General features: G+C 38.3%; 1 protein-coding gene across 1 annotated transcript in view; it reads right to left on the bottom strand.

Moving 5' to 3' along the window:
• BAIAP2L1 (BAR/IMD domain containing adaptor protein 2 like 1) overlaps positions 1–17,370 on the bottom strand; it is a 34,977-nt gene that overhangs the window by 12,311 nt on the left and 5,296 nt on the right. Inside the window, exons 2-3 of the mRNA XM_018067333.2 lie at positions 14,386–14,461; positions 11,430–11,516 (exon numbers count right to left, since the gene is read on the bottom strand). Coding sequence (XP_017922822.2) covers positions 11,430–11,516; positions 14,386–14,461 — 163 coding nt within the window. The remainder of the gene's footprint in view (positions 1–11,429; positions 11,517–14,385; positions 14,462–17,370) is intronic.

The following is a 17,370-nucleotide window of genomic DNA, read 5'->3' as shown; positions in this document are numbered from 1 at the left end:
AAAGAACCCGCAGTGAGCATCCTCTGACCTATTAAAATTTAAATTATACATCAGATTCTGCACTTTGAATAAATAGAGAGCATTTTTACAGTGAACATATACCATGGTTTGTTATTGCCAGTTTAAGGTAATGGGTTAGCCACATTTTGATGGTCCTTCCAAATAAAATTTATAGAAGGAGGCAAGTTTTTGTAGAAGACTAAGCCAGGAAAGACAAAACAGCCCCTATTCTACATGTAACAGTGTCCAAGTAGAATGGAAATTGAATAACTTCAGTATAATATTTGAATTTTAATTACCATGGTGAATTATAGAATAGCTTTAAGAAAGATGACAGGTTACTCTGGATTAATAGCAGCATAACCTAAGGCCAGGCCCTAATGTTCAGTCTTTATTCCTCTTGCAGAAAGGTACAGAAAAATACTTAAGGTGAAGACAAACATGCATTTCTTACATCAATTAAAACTATGTTGCTATATATTAAAGCTGCTCGTGAGCAGGTTTATATATCTGAGAGCTCATAATACACAATAACCAAGTGTTAACCTTGTCATCAGTTATTGGTAAACCCCAAACCTATCAAACACAATGACATGACCAGAGCACACCATAACAGGCCACTTAAGTCCAATTTGTGGCAGCCCTACTGTAAACTTGAACCAGTTTTAGGCATCATATTATGCAATGAGTCACTAAACCCAAACCACTGGTCTTGATGATAAACATAGCTATTAAAATACTTGCCTTTCAAAGATAGGTTTTTTTCTGCTTTCCATCTTCCCACACTCTGAACATGAAATCTTTGTGACTAAAAAACGCAGCCGACATTAAATATTCCCACTTTGTTTCAGAAAACAGAAAAGTAGCTGTACATGTTCCCAGATACTTGTTCTGATCTTTTGCTATTACCTTAGAGGTAGGGAAGAGAAGCAACAGCCTCTTTCAGAAAGGGATTTTGGGGGTACATCTCAAACACCTTAAATGACTTAAAAAGAAACCAGACATTTCTCATATATAGTTCTTGAAACTATGCTGTGAAATACAGCTATAACCTGATATATGACCATGAACAGGAATGCCAAGTTCCGTGGTTAATTTATTTCTTTCAAATAGGTTCAGTGCACAGGTAGAAAGATCTTTTAAGCTGAAACTTCAGGAATTTGTGGAATATTTTTAGGCTTAATCAAGGTTGTCAGTTGTATCTGTATTTTCTCTTGAGAAAATAAGACAGACTGGAATTTCATTAATGGTGCTGGGTTTGTTACAAAAAGAAATAAAAAAGTCACTAGCCCAAAGGGTGTAACAGTTATTTCTCCACAACTGTTACTCTCTCTCAGCAGCCCTTGAACAAGAAGACAGCCTTGAAAGTCTGTCTTGACAGGAGATGAAAATCAAGGAAAGCAGTTCCTAACAGAAAAACTCATTGTAAGGCCAGAACTTGTGCAGCAGTTACACTTCAACCTCACTGTTTGCACTGGCTGATTGTTCAGGTTATTTACCTTTTCACCTTATGTTGACTGTTCTTGTGAATAGAAGACTAGAAGAATTTGTTCAAGTTAGAAACAAAGATGGAACTCAATCAATAGAGTTCTGTCATAGAAACAAGTATCAACAGCTACCAACAAAATCACTTAACCTTTTAAAATACTAAATAGCTCTATAAAAAAAATCAATAAAAGTAGTAATTGCATCATCTTACTTGAAATATACTTCAAATTTGTTTTATTTAGAGAAGGTTGCTCTTGAAAAATTTCAAGCCTCTTAATAGAGAGACTTTCTTCAATGCCTGGGAACAGACAAAGTACTTAATTATATCACTCATTTACCTCCTGTTGTCCTATTTTGTATTCAGGGCAGGTCGAGTAACTTTGTGTCTTAGAGATGAAGCCACATAATTATTTACATTAAACAAGAGAATGAAAGGCTGAGTCAAACCTACACATGGAGACAATATAGTCCAAGTGCAATATTAGATGCCATTGCTGGCAAGATGCTCTTTTTTCCAAGTAATCCTTTGCCCAGAAGAAAGGCATTTATGACACAGGAAAGTCAGAAACACAGTCCTTTGAAGCCAGCAGCCCCTGGAAGGTAGTAAAACAGGAAGCTTCAAAGAAATACAGTATGACAAATAAATATGATTGAACAAAACATCTGTTCAGCTTCAAATGTGTTAAATTTATCCTTCTGTCATAGGAAGGATTGAATTGTGCAACAGATGCTTTAAAGAAGGCTAAAATTTTTAATGGAATTTAACGTGAAAGAATAAAATCACAATGAAGGACAAAGTCATGTAAAACTTCCCCAGCTCTAACTGCACTTTGCTTCTAATACAATTTGTCCAGAATGCTTTAGCACACTCCCCTCCTTCTGTAGAATTAACAGTAATATGCACATAAATCAATAGGACTAGGTCAAGTCTGCCTTTCCTTACTGCATGAGCGACCATGGAATAGGAAGCAAGGAGTAAATCTCCCTGTAGTTCATTTTACAAAATGGCACTGACACATGACCATTCAGTGCCATTTGGTGAAGGTGACTGCAGAGGTGAAGGGGAAGAGAAAAAAAAAGAATAAAGCCTAAAATCGAGAAAAGGGGAAGAGATTTCAGACTATAGTGAAGTATTTTAAGGCCAGTCTACATGGTAGCTAGAACTGTAGCAGCTAGAACTGTACATAAACAAATAAATAAATAAATAAAATCTGTAAATAAAAATAGAAGCAAGGAGAACTTCACATTCTAAACAGCATTCTGAGATCAATTTTAATTTTAAAATACGCAGAATTCTCAATGTGAACAACAGAAACATTTTGGCAATATAAGAAGCGAATAAGTTAATGAATTTAAAGCAGATTAAACACAGGTTAAGAGAAATGAAAAAACCTTCCATGACACAATGGCTGAAATCTGTGTATTCGTATATCAGTCCAGTGAAATAAAATCCCCAAAGTGATATGATTCTGAACCATGAGGAATGAAACTGAACGTTATGATATTACTGGACATGTAAAAAAAGTGTAATTTCTCATATAAAGTTAACACACAATATTTCAAGTAATTATCTGAAACTCACTGAATGCTCAGAGTTAAGAAGTTTCAGTTTCCTCATAGCTCAGTTTTAATTGTTTTTTCACAAGTTTAATTACTTCTAAATATTAAAATCTTTTTAGTCTCATTGATACAGAAGAGATAAACAGTCCTGGATGATGCCCAAGTCTAAGTAGTCTAAGTATCTTGCCTCATGTCCAGACAAACCCAGTAAGCAATAAATAGGATTGTACAGGACACTGTTGCTAATTCTGTGAGTTGGGCACTGATGGTGTTGGGTCTGATGAACCCAGGGCTCTACTTGCCCCTTCTCACAGGACATCACTGCTGTGTTCCTCCTTTGGCTTCACAGGGAAAAATGGATTCTAGCCCATGCAGAGTTTTTATGCCTTTGACCACAGTCCAAACTTCATCTGCTTGAATGAATAAAAAAACCTCAACCAAAAAATCCCCAAACTGTGGCCTCTGTTTTTATCCAGTCAAATTATGTCTTTCCAGCTGTCACAACCAACATACTTGACCAGGAGTCCACAACAGCTTTAACCAGCACAGACAACTTTCTAGGTACAACATACTTCTGCTGGACCAAGGGGAACTTTTTGCCATTTTACTTTTACAGTGAATGCTGAGCACTAAGTTCTGTCCTTCCCAAAATATTTGCTTTATTTTGAAATGCCCATGTTTGTATGTACAAACACAGCATATACGTACAAGAATTGTCTCTCTGGCAATACTTCTCGATCACCTCCCCATCATTAGGCTACACATTGCCCTCAGCAGGAGAAATAGAATCAAAGAATCCTGTTATTCAAAAATCCTTTTCCCATTTCATAATTTGACAAACAGTGAAGGGATAGAGCACAGCTCATTCCTACTTCACTAGCCAAGCACCTCTTAAAACAGCATTTCCTTCTGCAATCCAGGATCACGACTATAGTCATCTTTTTGTTGTCCTAAAACTTTGTTGACCATGTGGAAGAAAATATCATTCCCAGTACATGAGACAGAATTTAAATTCCCTGAATTAAAATTATGATTTTTCTTTAAAACTTCAGAATGTTTAGATATTAAAAGAGACAAAATACTCCTCAGCTCCTTTATACCTTAAGAAGTCCAGGACTGCTTATAAGCCATAATCAGTCAAACTCAGGGATAAACTTGCATTTTAAACATACCTTACTAAGACTAAAATTAATGCCAAATTCTTTCAGCTTGACAGAAGTGATTTTAAGAAGTACTGCACAATTTATACCATGCACTACCTGCTATAAATTGGGCAATGAACTTCTCATCCATTAGCTATTCCCACATAAGCCTTGACAAGAGTGAATACTTATGAGATTACCAAGATCATTACAATTGCCAGTTACTCCAAATTTATTCTTGGTGTGATGCTCCTATTTTTGGATTTTCAATGGAACAAACACATTAGCTTACATTGTATTTTAAAGAGGAATGTGACTTTATTGCAGATTTAGCAAAGTTTAGTCTGCAGTCTACTTTGCCTTTCTCTCCCAAGCCCTTTTGATGTCTAAGTCAAAAATATTCAGAGATTAGAATTTTTTTAAACCTACTATATCACTGAACAGATGTTAATTAACATGAAATATTCATCTTTTTTCAGATGATTGCTAAGCACAGAGACTAAATTTTAATGCTAAAAAAAGGAAAGGAAAAGCATATGCCATATAAATAATGCATGAAAAAGAACAAACTTGTTTTTCCACCTGTTACTCCATTACTAATATATATGAAGACTGCTGCAGGCAGCTGTTTTTTGGGTTTTTTTGTTGTTTTTTTTTTCCCCAAATGTAGAAACCCACAATATATCAAGGTTTGTATGTCAGCAGCTTTTCATACTTGAGCTGCAGTGCTGTTAAACAAGTGACTTGTAATCCTCACACAAGTCGGGTGCAAAGAAAATAAGTTACAATACAGCCACAAGCCTCAACTTGCCTGGGTGAAGTCCAGCTGGTTTTAGGCAGATTAGTTAAGGAAGCTCATGTAAGAGAGTTATCTCTGTTTTCCAGCAGGTCTGGAACATACAAATCATGCTAAACAGTAAAAACTACAATTCTTTATGGGTTTCAGTACAAGAGAGGATAAATATTTATCATTATCATCACTATAAATGTTACATGAAATGCAATAAACTGCAAGGAATCACTGCAACTTCCATTACAGCACTTTGGAACTGCCACCGAGTCTCACAGTCTCAGCAGTGTCCAAAAAAAGCCACCAAAAAACCCACACCCAAATTGAGCTGAAAGTTTTGATAAATGTCTTTGTCTCAGAAGTCCAAGACAATCGGTTTTGGTTCCCTGCCCTCCCCCTGGGACTGTGACATCTACAATGGATACTGGATTTTTCATTTTTTTTGGTTGAGAAATAATTCATCAGGACCAGCTGACTGTAGAGACTAAATATAGTCAGACTGTCAATAAAGGATTTACAAGCTAGTTACAAATGTGATGTCGCTTTTTTCACTAGGTTGTCACTTACTTTCTATTTTCCATCTATTTCTCTCACTGGGAGGACAACCAAGTGTATTTTCTCTTAATTCTTTGCCAACAGACGTACCTGGTGCTGGCAGTGAGGAAAGACTGATTGCTGAGCATCCTTAGCTGGGAGATGTGAGGGAGAACAGCCCCCTGGCCACTGTAGGAGCCCCAGCACCAGCTGATTTTCCTGTGTTTGGGTAAGTTCAAAAGCTCTGGGGAGCACACACCTGTGTGCACACAGAGTGCCAGTTCTCACACCTCCAACAGTGAAGTCACTTTTTTACGTAGATCCAGCCACAATACAGGAAATATTGCATGGACACACAGGTGAGGTTCAGGGCACCCTTCCCAGGGTTTCTACTGCAAGGTGAAGGATGTCTTCACCACGTGTAAGACTCATATAACATTTAAGTGTTCCAGTGTAGTCAGAAATTCTTTAAGGATTCCCTTCATGGCACTTTCACTATTTTCTCAGGCCTCTGAGGCACAGCATGAAGATATCAAGTACACACTCACTGTAGGTGTTTTGAATATCTAATTTTCCCCTCGAGGGTGTGTGCTCATGTGTATCATTATGGATTTCTGTGCTACAGTCCAGAGCTGTGGCACACAGGCAGGTGCTCCCAAAGCTGCAGGTACCAACACACCTGCCCTGGTGCCACAGGCATCACCTTGTATGAGGCATCAGCAGGAACAGCACTGCCAGTGCTCCCTGTGAGCTGCTCAACCACCTGGGCAGTTCAGGGCTGTAGACTGAAAGAGTGTGATACCACATCTTATCACTGACTAAAAGCAGGAGAATCAGCTTCAGTTCATAGGATGCTGTAAAGTTCAGGAGGGGGTGGGGAATAAAATACTAAAATTGACTGAGAAATATGACCAATTATCTAACTTAATCTGAAAAAATAACTGGAAAAATATCACTGCAGTCCTATGAATATCTGACTTCTTTCCTTCCCCTGGTGCTACTGCAATCATCCCAAAGGCCTTGTGTATTGTCATATTCTCTTTCTCCTATCAGGCATTTCTAGAACCAGAGAATTTGCACCTTATCTGGAAGTCTTCGTAACAGAAGTTACAACAACATAATTGTATAGAGAATAAACTTGTTATTTTGGGTAGTCCTGTAAGAACAAGCTGCAGTATCCATTTTTAAACATTTATATTCTTTATGTTCAATAACAAACCCACCTTTTATTCTCTGCATTTCTGTTTTGTATTTTAGCAGGGAAAAACAGACCCAAGGCTGGCTCATCTCTTTCCACCTTTCTTATAGCAGCTTGGAGGTCTGTACAGCACCAGCCCAGAATGCTACTTATAAAACTGGAAGATATAAAACTTCATTCCTGAAAAAGCCCATGACTACTTTGTATTTCCATTTCAAGACACTCTCTGTGTAGTTTCCTTTCATAACACAGGAATGGAGTGGCTTCTTCCAATGCAATTCCATAATAAGTATAGTGGAATGTTTTATGCTCCATAGGAAAAGCTGCCCTGGTTGTAACTGCTTAAACCACAGCCTCTAAGCTGCTTTCCCAGAAGTTTCCACCAGATGAGGTGCTAAAGGTTCTGTAGTTGCTGGCACACCTCCCTTGCCTTTCTATCCAACACAGTCTATTCCAAAGGTAGCACATTGTTGCTCCAGCAGGGCTGACAGGGATGCAGTGAGGTGGGACAAGATGACAGATCCCTCCTCTTCAGCTGCAATGAGCCGGAGAAGGGAAGAGTGTGAGGTGTCACCTTTCTGAGGGAAGTGAAACAGGATTCCAGCTGACAGGGCCAGTGTGTATGTTAAAGTAAGCCAACATCTCCCCCCCCTCCCCTCTTATTTTAATGGAAGGGCAGCTAGCTATATGCATCCTAAACTATGGAATTTTCTCTTTTTCTGCTTGGCTTTCTCTCTAGTGAGAGTGACACAAGTGCTGTATCCCAGGATTAACAACAGAGAGCTATAGCTCAGAAAAGTACCTGCTCAAGTGGCAATTTTGCTTTGTAATCAGGAGGAAAATAGACAGTTTTGAATGACAAATACTTGCAAGATAGTGTTTTAAAAATATGGTGCTGCCTTACATTACAGTCTGATAGAATTTTTTCAGCAAGTAGGTATGTTCTTCTTAGCAAAATAAGAATTTTCCAGTTCAGTTCCAAAATTTTTCTGAGTTGACCACTTAAAGCTCACAGCTTCTGATACAGAAATCTCTCATTTCTGCAAAGAGAAATGAGGGAGAGAGAAAAGCCCACAGGGCTTCTCTTAGTTGCAAATGTAAAATAAAGTGGCTATCACAGGAAAGAAAAATCAGATAGACCTCTCCATAGATTGGACCTCACCCTACTGATTCTATTAGTATTAGATATATATGATTATCAAAATGTTGTTAGTTTTCTTTACAAAAAGCTAAAAACCAGTTATCAAAGGATGCCTATGAGCCTGTTAGATGTTACTCAAGTTTTAACAGAATGCAACTATGAAAATACGAGCCTATAACTCAGAGTAATCTTTAAAAAAATTATCAGTCTTGGTTAGATTTAGGAAGGGATTTTTGTCTCCTCTGATTGTCGTTTTAACATACTGATCTTCTGCATTTTACTTCCATCAATCAAGAACATGCAATGTAATATTTTTGTTTCTTTTTCTGTTTAGACACGCAATTAACAGTTTACACTTCCTAGTTCTTAAGCAATAAACTCTAGGTACAGACTCATAATGTGATTGTGGGTGACTGCTGTAGATACAATTGCTACACAACAAACAAAGTGGGAATTTACACCCACAATATGAAATGAGATGTAGCTACAACAACTGGCAGGTGCCAGAGAGGATAGTTGGGAAGATAAGAAAAGGAGTAGTGAGTATTTCCTAGTGAGTAGGAAATAACTTCCTGATTCCTTGTGCAGGCTACAGACTGTGTTACTAGAGGAGAGAGTTTATTAAAACTATGAGCACCAAAAATCAATATGACAAAGCCTCAGACACCTGTGTTTAACGTCACAAAAGTTACTATTTTAACACTGTGGTGCAGTGTCTCCATGAAATTGGTTTTAGTGCATTATTTTATTGTGGTTTCCTGAAATTTGAATAGTATGAAATCTTTACATTTTTAAACATGCAGTTTCTTGTTTCCTATCTTTCCTTCCTAGAGGGATTTCCAAAAGGGGCCTAGGAAAAAAAGGTATGCAAATTCCATATTGCAGAATAACTTGAACCACATAAATTCAGGTTCTGTTCCTAAACGCTCACATCAAGTCTGAGGGACTACAAGCTCAGAAATTTAGGGAAATAAGAAATTAGAAAGAATGTTGACTAAATCAACTTATCCCTTATTCACAAGGACTGTGTTATGACTGCAGTACATTCTTCTACTGCCTCAATTTGCCTAAAATATTCTGTATTAAAATAATCCAGAGTGCTTCAACCAGACTTGAAAGATAAAGATACTTAGTACAAAAGCTCTGCATCAGCTGGAATATCCAGATTTCCATTTCAGTCTCTTTGTTTCCCCCTTCTGCTCCAATCTCCTTTGACAGAAGAAAGCATTTTTCTGGCATTTTTACTTTTTGCCCCACTGTTTCTCTGGCCTCTATGTGTTCTACCCTCTACTTCAAAAAATTCCTTCTGTACTGGTGTTCCATTTCTGTTTCTGCCCTGCTGTGGGGCTGGTATCCATTTTACTGGCTCATTTTAGAAGACCATGTTCTGTGTTTCCTTATGAGAAGAAGAGAAGGATTAACTGTGGTTTTGATACAAATCTTTACATCACACTTGGCAGTAAATATACTCCAGGTCACCCAGCAGGTTTGGGTTTGAACTGTAAAATGACCTCTTTTTTGGCAAAGATAACAGAAGTATTTTGCATGATAGAGCTGCTAGTGGTCAATAATGTGTCTTTTGACAAGTCTAAAGGAACTCATGGAAGAGCCAATTCCACAGGGGGCTGCACCTACAGTAACTCCCCTGGGGTTATAGGGCCCACAGATGAGCAAAGTTTGATCTGGTCTTCACACATCCCACATTGCTCAGCATTCACTGTAATATTATAAAAATACAAAAGTGTACAGTAAATTCTTTTTTTTTTTCTTTTTAAGCAGATACTTTTAAAGACATCTGAGTGTCTGTTGTCTATTTGGCAAATATTTCAGTGTTGTAGCCCAGCTTCAATGCCTTCTTTTCTTGAAAATGCAAGTAATCTCTCACAGATTCCTAACCACATTATCCTTCCTTTTCCAGTGTTCACTGGCTTTCCTTGTCTTTAAATTAAGTATTCCATCAGAGTATGGTGAAAAAAATCCAGAGTTACTGTTTTCATTAAGAAGAATAGATTTTTCTGCAGGAACAGTTAAAGCAGAAGGTGAACAGAAAGCAGGGTTAGCGGCCTGACCCCGAAGAAGGCCAGGTTTTCTCAATACAGTATGTCTAGAAAAAGGTTTGTAACTGAAGGGAAGAACTCATAATTAAGCAAAAATATATTTTCAATCACAATCCTGTAGTGTCCCCAATAATAGGGAAAACCAGTTCTTTTCAGCATTCAGCACAAGATTGCCCAGTGATAGTATTTTCCAACAAGCAGTGTCCCACAGCCACATCACATCCAATAAATCAGCTGCTTCCCTGCATCTGCCCAACTGCTGGATTGCAGATATCGTGATTGTGCATTTTCTGATATTTTATAAGACTCTGCATAGTCATCTCTTCTAACTTTTGTGCTGTAGTTTGACACCAGCAGCTCTGCTTTCTGTAAACACCCTGCAGAGCAAACACAGAAAGCACCTCCATCAGGACTGTTTGCTTTGCCCTGTTTGCTGTTCTGCCGCTCCCAGCTTTGAACAGGGGAGTTCACACTCACCCAAAGTGGTTTCAGAACAAACCATAAAAATGTGTGCAGCACATAGAAACCAGTGGCCACTGTTCAAGGAAGTTCTGTCCCCTCAGTTCCACTTCACCAGAGCTATAAAAAAAAAAATTGCTCAACCCACCCTTTTTAATCAGCTGAATTAACAGACTGTTGTGGGTTACAGGAGCAGATCCATGTTACATCACTGGAAGAGCCCTACACTGCCCAAAATCAAAAGTTCTGAGCCAGGAGTCTTCATCAAGTTATTTTTGTCAAAAAGCAAATAAAGGCATCAAACAAATGTTTCCTCTTTGCAGTGTAGTTCCCGGTTCTTTGTTTTGTAGTGATGTAAGAAATAGTACAAATACTTTGTACTTCTTTGCCTAACATTAGAATTACACTGCTCAGCCTACAAAAGTGAAGTTGTCAAGGTCAAGTGCAGATGACAATCTTTCAAAAATTCAGAAATTATTTTCAGGGAAGTACAGAACTTGTAGTAGATTTATATAATGTAAAATTAATCCATCTTTGAGTCTAGTTTCTCTTTCAAAAGCTCAACTAGAAAATAAATATAATGCATATGAGAACTTTTTAGTGATACACTTGATCAAAAGTAGTGAGGTAAACATGAACCCTTCACAATGAAACTCATCCAGAAAATGGTTTTAGTTTAGAACTGCTGTCATACACTAGGACTCTTCACACCAGTATTCTACTGCAAAAGTATTTCAACATTCATCTCTGCATTAAAAATCAAGCTGTGTATTTTTTTGGTATTTATTTTAGAATTATATGAACTTAAAAATACATGCTTTTGAATGCACAGGCAGATATATAGTCACAAAAAGAGAAAAAGAAAAGGTCACTTTGTCAGAACATTTTAAGTGTCTTGAGAAAGAATATGAAACAATATACCTTAAAGGCATCTCATCCTTTTCATCTATGTGTCATTTAAGAGTAAAACATACTTCTACTGATCCTTATCTACTTCACATTAGTTCTATGAAGTGCCAGCAGGAAAACAAAAAGTTTATTTTTGAAGGATTTCACTTACCCAATTCTTTAGAAACTGGAGAACCAGCTGATATATCCCCAATCTTTGCAAGGCTGTCATAATATGCTCTTCCAGCCACTATCATAACTGGGGGTGAGGGAAAAGAAAATGTTAAAAAAAAATCAAAATATCTTCCATTTTTTATTAATCTATGATCCTCTGAAGTCTTGTAATCCAGGGCACAGAGAATAAGAGAGGAGTATATGGCAACAAGGAAATCTATCATAGAGAGTTACACAAGCCCCTGTGCTCCTGCTAATTTGTGAAACCAGAAGACAAAGACAGGACACCAGAAGACATTATTTAGTTCCAACTTTCATGCAGACCCAGGGGCAGTCAGCATCCAGTGGGGAGGTTTAGCCATAAGCCATTGGTCAGGACATAACGAAATTCCTTGGTACCAATAAAACTGGAGGAAAAAACCCAAAATGCAGTCCTAAATTTACCAGCAATGCCAAGATCTCTTGTATTGACCAGGCAGAGCAGTGATGTGAGAAATGGCAACTGGCCACGAGACAAGGGACCTGGAGCCCTTCAAAAACAAATGACCATTTCCTGCTTAAGTTGGCTGTTACAGGAACCAATAAGTTCTTAATATATATCATGAAGGTTCCAGTTATTCCCAGTTAATCATTTCCTGGTTATGGCTGATTTAAACAGCAGAGCCAGTTTTGCCAGAACGAACACGGAAACGTCAGGACTCAAACTGCAGGGAGGGCAGTGGGGAAAAGCACTTTACTCAGGGAGTAGATCTGCAGTGGCTGCCTTGCATCTTCACAGTGTCTAGAACTGGTCTGCACCCACGAAGAAAAGAAATAACAAAGACAAACTGGCAAGATTTTAATGCAAAAGGGCAGTGAAAAATACTTACTGAAGTCAGTCTTCATAATTTTTTTGTAGTAAAACATTCTTCACCAAAAGGTAAAGCCAAGCAGACTTGCTGTTGACTTTAGAATTTTATTTTTTTTTTCTGAGAGGAATATAATTGCCAATTATAGGTCTGTATTTTATAGCTTTTACTAGTAAGGTGACATCTTTGATTACATAACAGTATATTCACTGAGAAGTCTGAGAATTTTCCAAATGAAACAAAGATTCTTTTTGGGGCTCTGTTGCACTAGAAAAGGGTAATTTTGCCTCAGCTCCATCTCATAGGTGCTCTGTGTTCAGCCTTTCTGAGCTGTAGAATTATGATGGTGCTGTGGTGGAGCACAGTGTGCCACCTGCACGAGGAGATTTGATGCCAGTCCAGCTCCTCCTATCTGTGTTTCCTCAAGACAGCCCAAACTCACTCTTTTCTCCTAATGCAGGTACTAAAAAGACGAAAAAAATGTGTGATTTCCCCTGTGCTAACCAAACTAAAATCAAGAACTCCACTTGTACAGTCCCTTCACCAGTCTATGGCTTTTAATCTACTGCAGAAAAGGAGCTTTGACCTTTTGTCCCTAAAATATTTAAAAACACATTATAAACCTACCAGGAGTTCTCCCAAGTTTTATGTTCACTGTTGGCCTACTCTGGCTTTTTTTTTTTTTTTTTTTTTTTTTTTGGAAAGCTACAAAGTGTTTGTTTAGCAACAGAGTATTTACTCCGTGCTCCAGATCTATTTACGCCGCTCAGGACTGGTGGTGGAGAGATTAACAATTTATGAGAGTCCAAAGATGACTTTGCAACAGTTGTTGCAACATTGTACACGTCCCTTGCAAATGAAGCACTCGTGGCAGCTCTGCTTTATCAGCCAGTCCTAAAGGCAAAGGTGTCAGGACACAACACCCCGGCCTCTCCTCTGTGCTCTGCACAGTCATGTTGTGAACTCCTGGTGACAAACTGAATCAGAAGAGGCACAGTGTAACACCTCAACGGCAAAGTGTGTGAAAAGCAGAACCCTCAGAAACTGGTGTAGAAATATTTCAAGTGAATATGAAAACACTTGTTGCTACTTCTGGCACTACCTGTAATTCCTAAGGTCAGGTATTAGGTAACCACGTGTTCATCCATCAAGTTAGGCACCACTACAGATAAATCAACATTTCCTTATTTTCATCTCCAGCAGGCTCTGGTTTTATCTTTTTCTCAAGCCTGGCCTAAAATTTGCATGAAGAGAGATTTTAATGTCTGTTTGGCTATGCACTACTTCTGCAGGATCACATTTCTCAGAGTACTAGATGACATGTAGGGCAAAGGCACGCCATGGGCTTGAGCAAGGCAAAATTAGAGACATTTTACATTGCTTTAATATGATATCAAGCAGTTCAACAGGTCTGCATGGGTGAAATGGAGCAAGCTCTAGCAGGTCCTACACTGCATAGGCTTTGGGAAACAAGAGCCCAGTCCTGGAAGCCCCTTCCTAGATAGTTTCTGTGAAGTCAGTGATGGAAGTAAACAACTGGATTCTAAAATGTCCTTAAATTCAAATATATTCATTCTGATTTTGAATCCATTAAAAAAATACCATCAGGATTAGCATGGGCAACAACAACAAAAGCAATCCACTACTGCAACTCATATTCATTCCCATTGTTCTGTTCTCAGGGTTCCTTAGGCAGTGACGTGTGTAGGTGAGCAGGAACAGATCTAAGGATGTGAAACATCTTTGCAAGATATTTTCAGAGAAAAACCAAAAATATCAAATTTACATCACTTTGGTGGTTTTTTTCCATTTATGTTATTATTCTAATATGGGTTATTTAAACCTACTATCAGTTTATTTTGCAGTAGCTCTGTGCCTAAGTGCTTGTGAGGCAACTTCCTCAGGACAGTGGAAAAAACCCAAAAGGTTGGGGAGAAGGTACATACATTTGTGTGTTTGTGGTTGTTAGTTGTTTTTTTTTTTCTCTTAATATACACATCGAAAGTTCAACTTGGAAATTAAACTTGTACACAACCCTCATGTCTAATATGTATATTTAAATGAAAATTAAACAATCTTTCTAAAGTTAGCACTTAGAAAACTTACCATTAACAGCTTTTTCATAATTCTTCCCCAGATTTATTAAATTCCTCAGTCCTGGATTGAACTGTTCCATAACATTCTAGTGAAGAGAAAACAAACTTTGTGTTATAACAAAGGCAATTTAACAGTGGATGGAAGTGTTTATCTAAGTGTCACTTAGGTCTAGTTTTCAGTTTCATATGTACAGCATCCATCTGAAAAGTCTGTGGATGGATGAAAATTGGAAGATTTGGGATACAGAGGAAAGCAAAGGATGGAAGGGAAAAAAACCTGAGCATTTAAGATCAACAAACAGGAAAAAAAAGTAAACTATTTCACAGGGGTAGAAAGCAATCTGGCTGTTTATAGTACAAAAGGATGTCAAGCATGTGATCAAAGTTTGCACAAAACTGTCTTCTATGGTAGGTGATGGTGGAATAAAGATGAGAGAAAAATCTTTATCCATAAAGGTTTTTAGCCATAGTCTTTGCAAAAAGTAGAAAATAAGCTATGAAGTGGGAATCCAAATTTGGGTTTGCCTAAAGTTGGGAGGTGAAGGAGGGAGAAGAAACTTTTGCCAACTCCCAAAAGGAAAATCCCCCACAAAGTTTGAGTTGTCCCTACTCAAGAGCTTCAGTTTCTCCTCTTTCTGGTCAAAGATAACAACTGTCCCCCTTCCCCCCAAATCAATATTGCAAAGTTACTTGCTATGAGCACTGAAAAAGGAAAAGCAGCTGCTATAAATATAGCAATTATCCACTCCTCAGAATCCTGCTCTTTATGATATCTTGAACACATGTAGCATAAATAGTGGTATTCCAAAAGGAAGATGATGAGATACCAGAAGACACTATTTTGTTATTCTTACTGTTTTTATGGCAAAACGTTTATGACACAACTCACTATTGTTCACACAGCAGAACTTTCAAGTTCAAGGAATTCAAAACAGATGCTTTCTGTTTACAAGAAGTACAAGACTCAAGATAAGTGAAATATTATCAAGCTTTTGTCAGTTACACTACTAACAGAATGCAAATATTTATGTTTAGTACATAGATGGACCCAAAAAGAACAGCAATACCATCACATGTGTCTTATTTTCAGGCAGACAGAATTTTATTTAATTTTTCAAAGACAGCACTATACCTAACTAAAAGAATTAGCTCCAATAACACTTTAACAGTCATATTGAGTTAAAATATAGATTTAAAAAAAAATAAAACTATTAGATTCCAATACTAGTAGAGTATAAATCAATAGCAGACACAGAATGACAATACCTGGCCTCTCTGCCTTTGTGTACAAATTAAATGTAACTGGGATTGTTTTCTGGTCTGTCCCATTAAACTCTCACCCACCAAAATGCAATCACTGCTAACAAACCAGCTATTGTCCCCAGGCCCTTGATTTGTGTTAACTCACAAACCACATCCAGAAATCATTTGGGAAAGTGTGTTTCAGGTTGGGCCAACAATGCCAAGGGCTATTTTAACAACTTAACAGCATGGATATTCAAGCTCTGGTGTCTGGGAACATCCCTCCTCCTGCCCCAGCTCTGTAATTTGCTCCTGTCAGTGTTGCTGCTGTGCCTGTTGCCCTCCTCCTTGCTGAGGCAGTGGGACTGGGACACACTTGTTCCAAGGAGCAAGTTGTTTCTTCCTATTCCAACTTTTTCCTATTTCTTCCCAGCTGTGTACTAAAGATGTCTGTTGCCATACATGGAGTCAGTGAATCACAAGGAAAAAAAAAAAAGTTGAATTAGGGGATTGTTTTAGGATAGAGAGTTCTGTATTTCGAGGATATGGGGAAAGGAAGGTGTACCATGGTGCTGTGTATTTATGGCAGGTAAGAATTTCAATGTCACCTTGAATTACCACTCTGTACTGAAAATAATTTTCCTGAAGGACAGATTCTGCCCCTGTTAACCCTGCTCCTTGAAACAAAAAATTACAGAGTAAAACCCTTTTTGCCACCTACCCAAAAATTCTAATGGTAACTTGACTCTTTGTCTTGAAGTACTGATTTTTTAAATTACTGTCTTAAACATTCAGAGATTAATATTCCAGTTTTCTTGACATCTTCTAATTCAGATTTCAAACAAAATCAGTGATTGCACCTGTGTCATTAGTTTTCATTTGGGAGGAAGTGAACAAAACCCAATAAAATTACCCTCAACTGCTCCCCTCTCTGAAGCCAGGCCACACAGCTCTTGATTTTCACTAGACCCACTTGATCCATAGCAGTTTTTCAAGTACAGCAGACACAGAGTACCCTGTGGGAACACGACAGCTCCACTGAAACTCAAGGGACTCAGAGGAAGAGCTCCAGTACATCACCTCTGCTCACTGCATGTCAAACTGCTGGGACAGATGAAGAAACAATTTACAGCTCAGTGCCTGCAGTGGCTGGAAGGAGTACAACTAATGGATCTTTTCTCCATCAGACCAGGCAGTCTCTGGAAGTGTTTCAGGCTCTGCTCTGCCACAGTGGTTGATTGTTAGCAGAACCAGTCTCCAGACGTGAACGCCCGAGAAACGGCAAAAACCTTTGCAATGGAAATTCCCCTTTGGAATCTGCTTGGTTTGACACAGGCTATGGTTTGCTGATCCTCACAGCGCTGGGCAGGGCTCGTCTACTTTCCTGCTAAGGGTTGGGGTTTGATAGTCTTAGCTCTGTTTGACAGACTTAGCTCTCCCTGACCCCCTGCCAGGTCTCCAAGGTGACCCAGTGGAATAATTCTGAGATTATTTCCCTTTCATACATTAGAAAGAAGCATAATATGTGGTTTTTTTTTTAATTTCTGCTGAAGACTAGATTCTCAAAGCAAACAAAAAACCTGGTCATGCTTCTAGTGGTCTTTTCATACAGTTAACCACACTTAACCACTGGCTGTCTTTGAAGTACTGCCCAGGGAGAAGTATCTAGAGCACTTTTTCAAAAAGGGGAACTGTCACAGGCAACTCCCTCTTCAGGATCAGGTATGAATTTGATATGGCCAAGACATTTCAG

The sequence above is a fragment of the Manacus vitellinus genome, unplaced genomic scaffold, assembly GCF_001715985.3.
Source record: "Manacus vitellinus isolate BGI_N305 unplaced genomic scaffold, ASM171598v3 scaffold_12_pilon, whole genome shotgun sequence".
Classification (NCBI taxonomy): domain Eukaryota; kingdom Metazoa; phylum Chordata; class Aves; order Passeriformes; family Pipridae; genus Manacus; species Manacus vitellinus.
The sequence above is the reverse complement of the archived record's forward strand: the minus strand, read 5'-3'. Positions and strand labels throughout refer to the sequence as shown.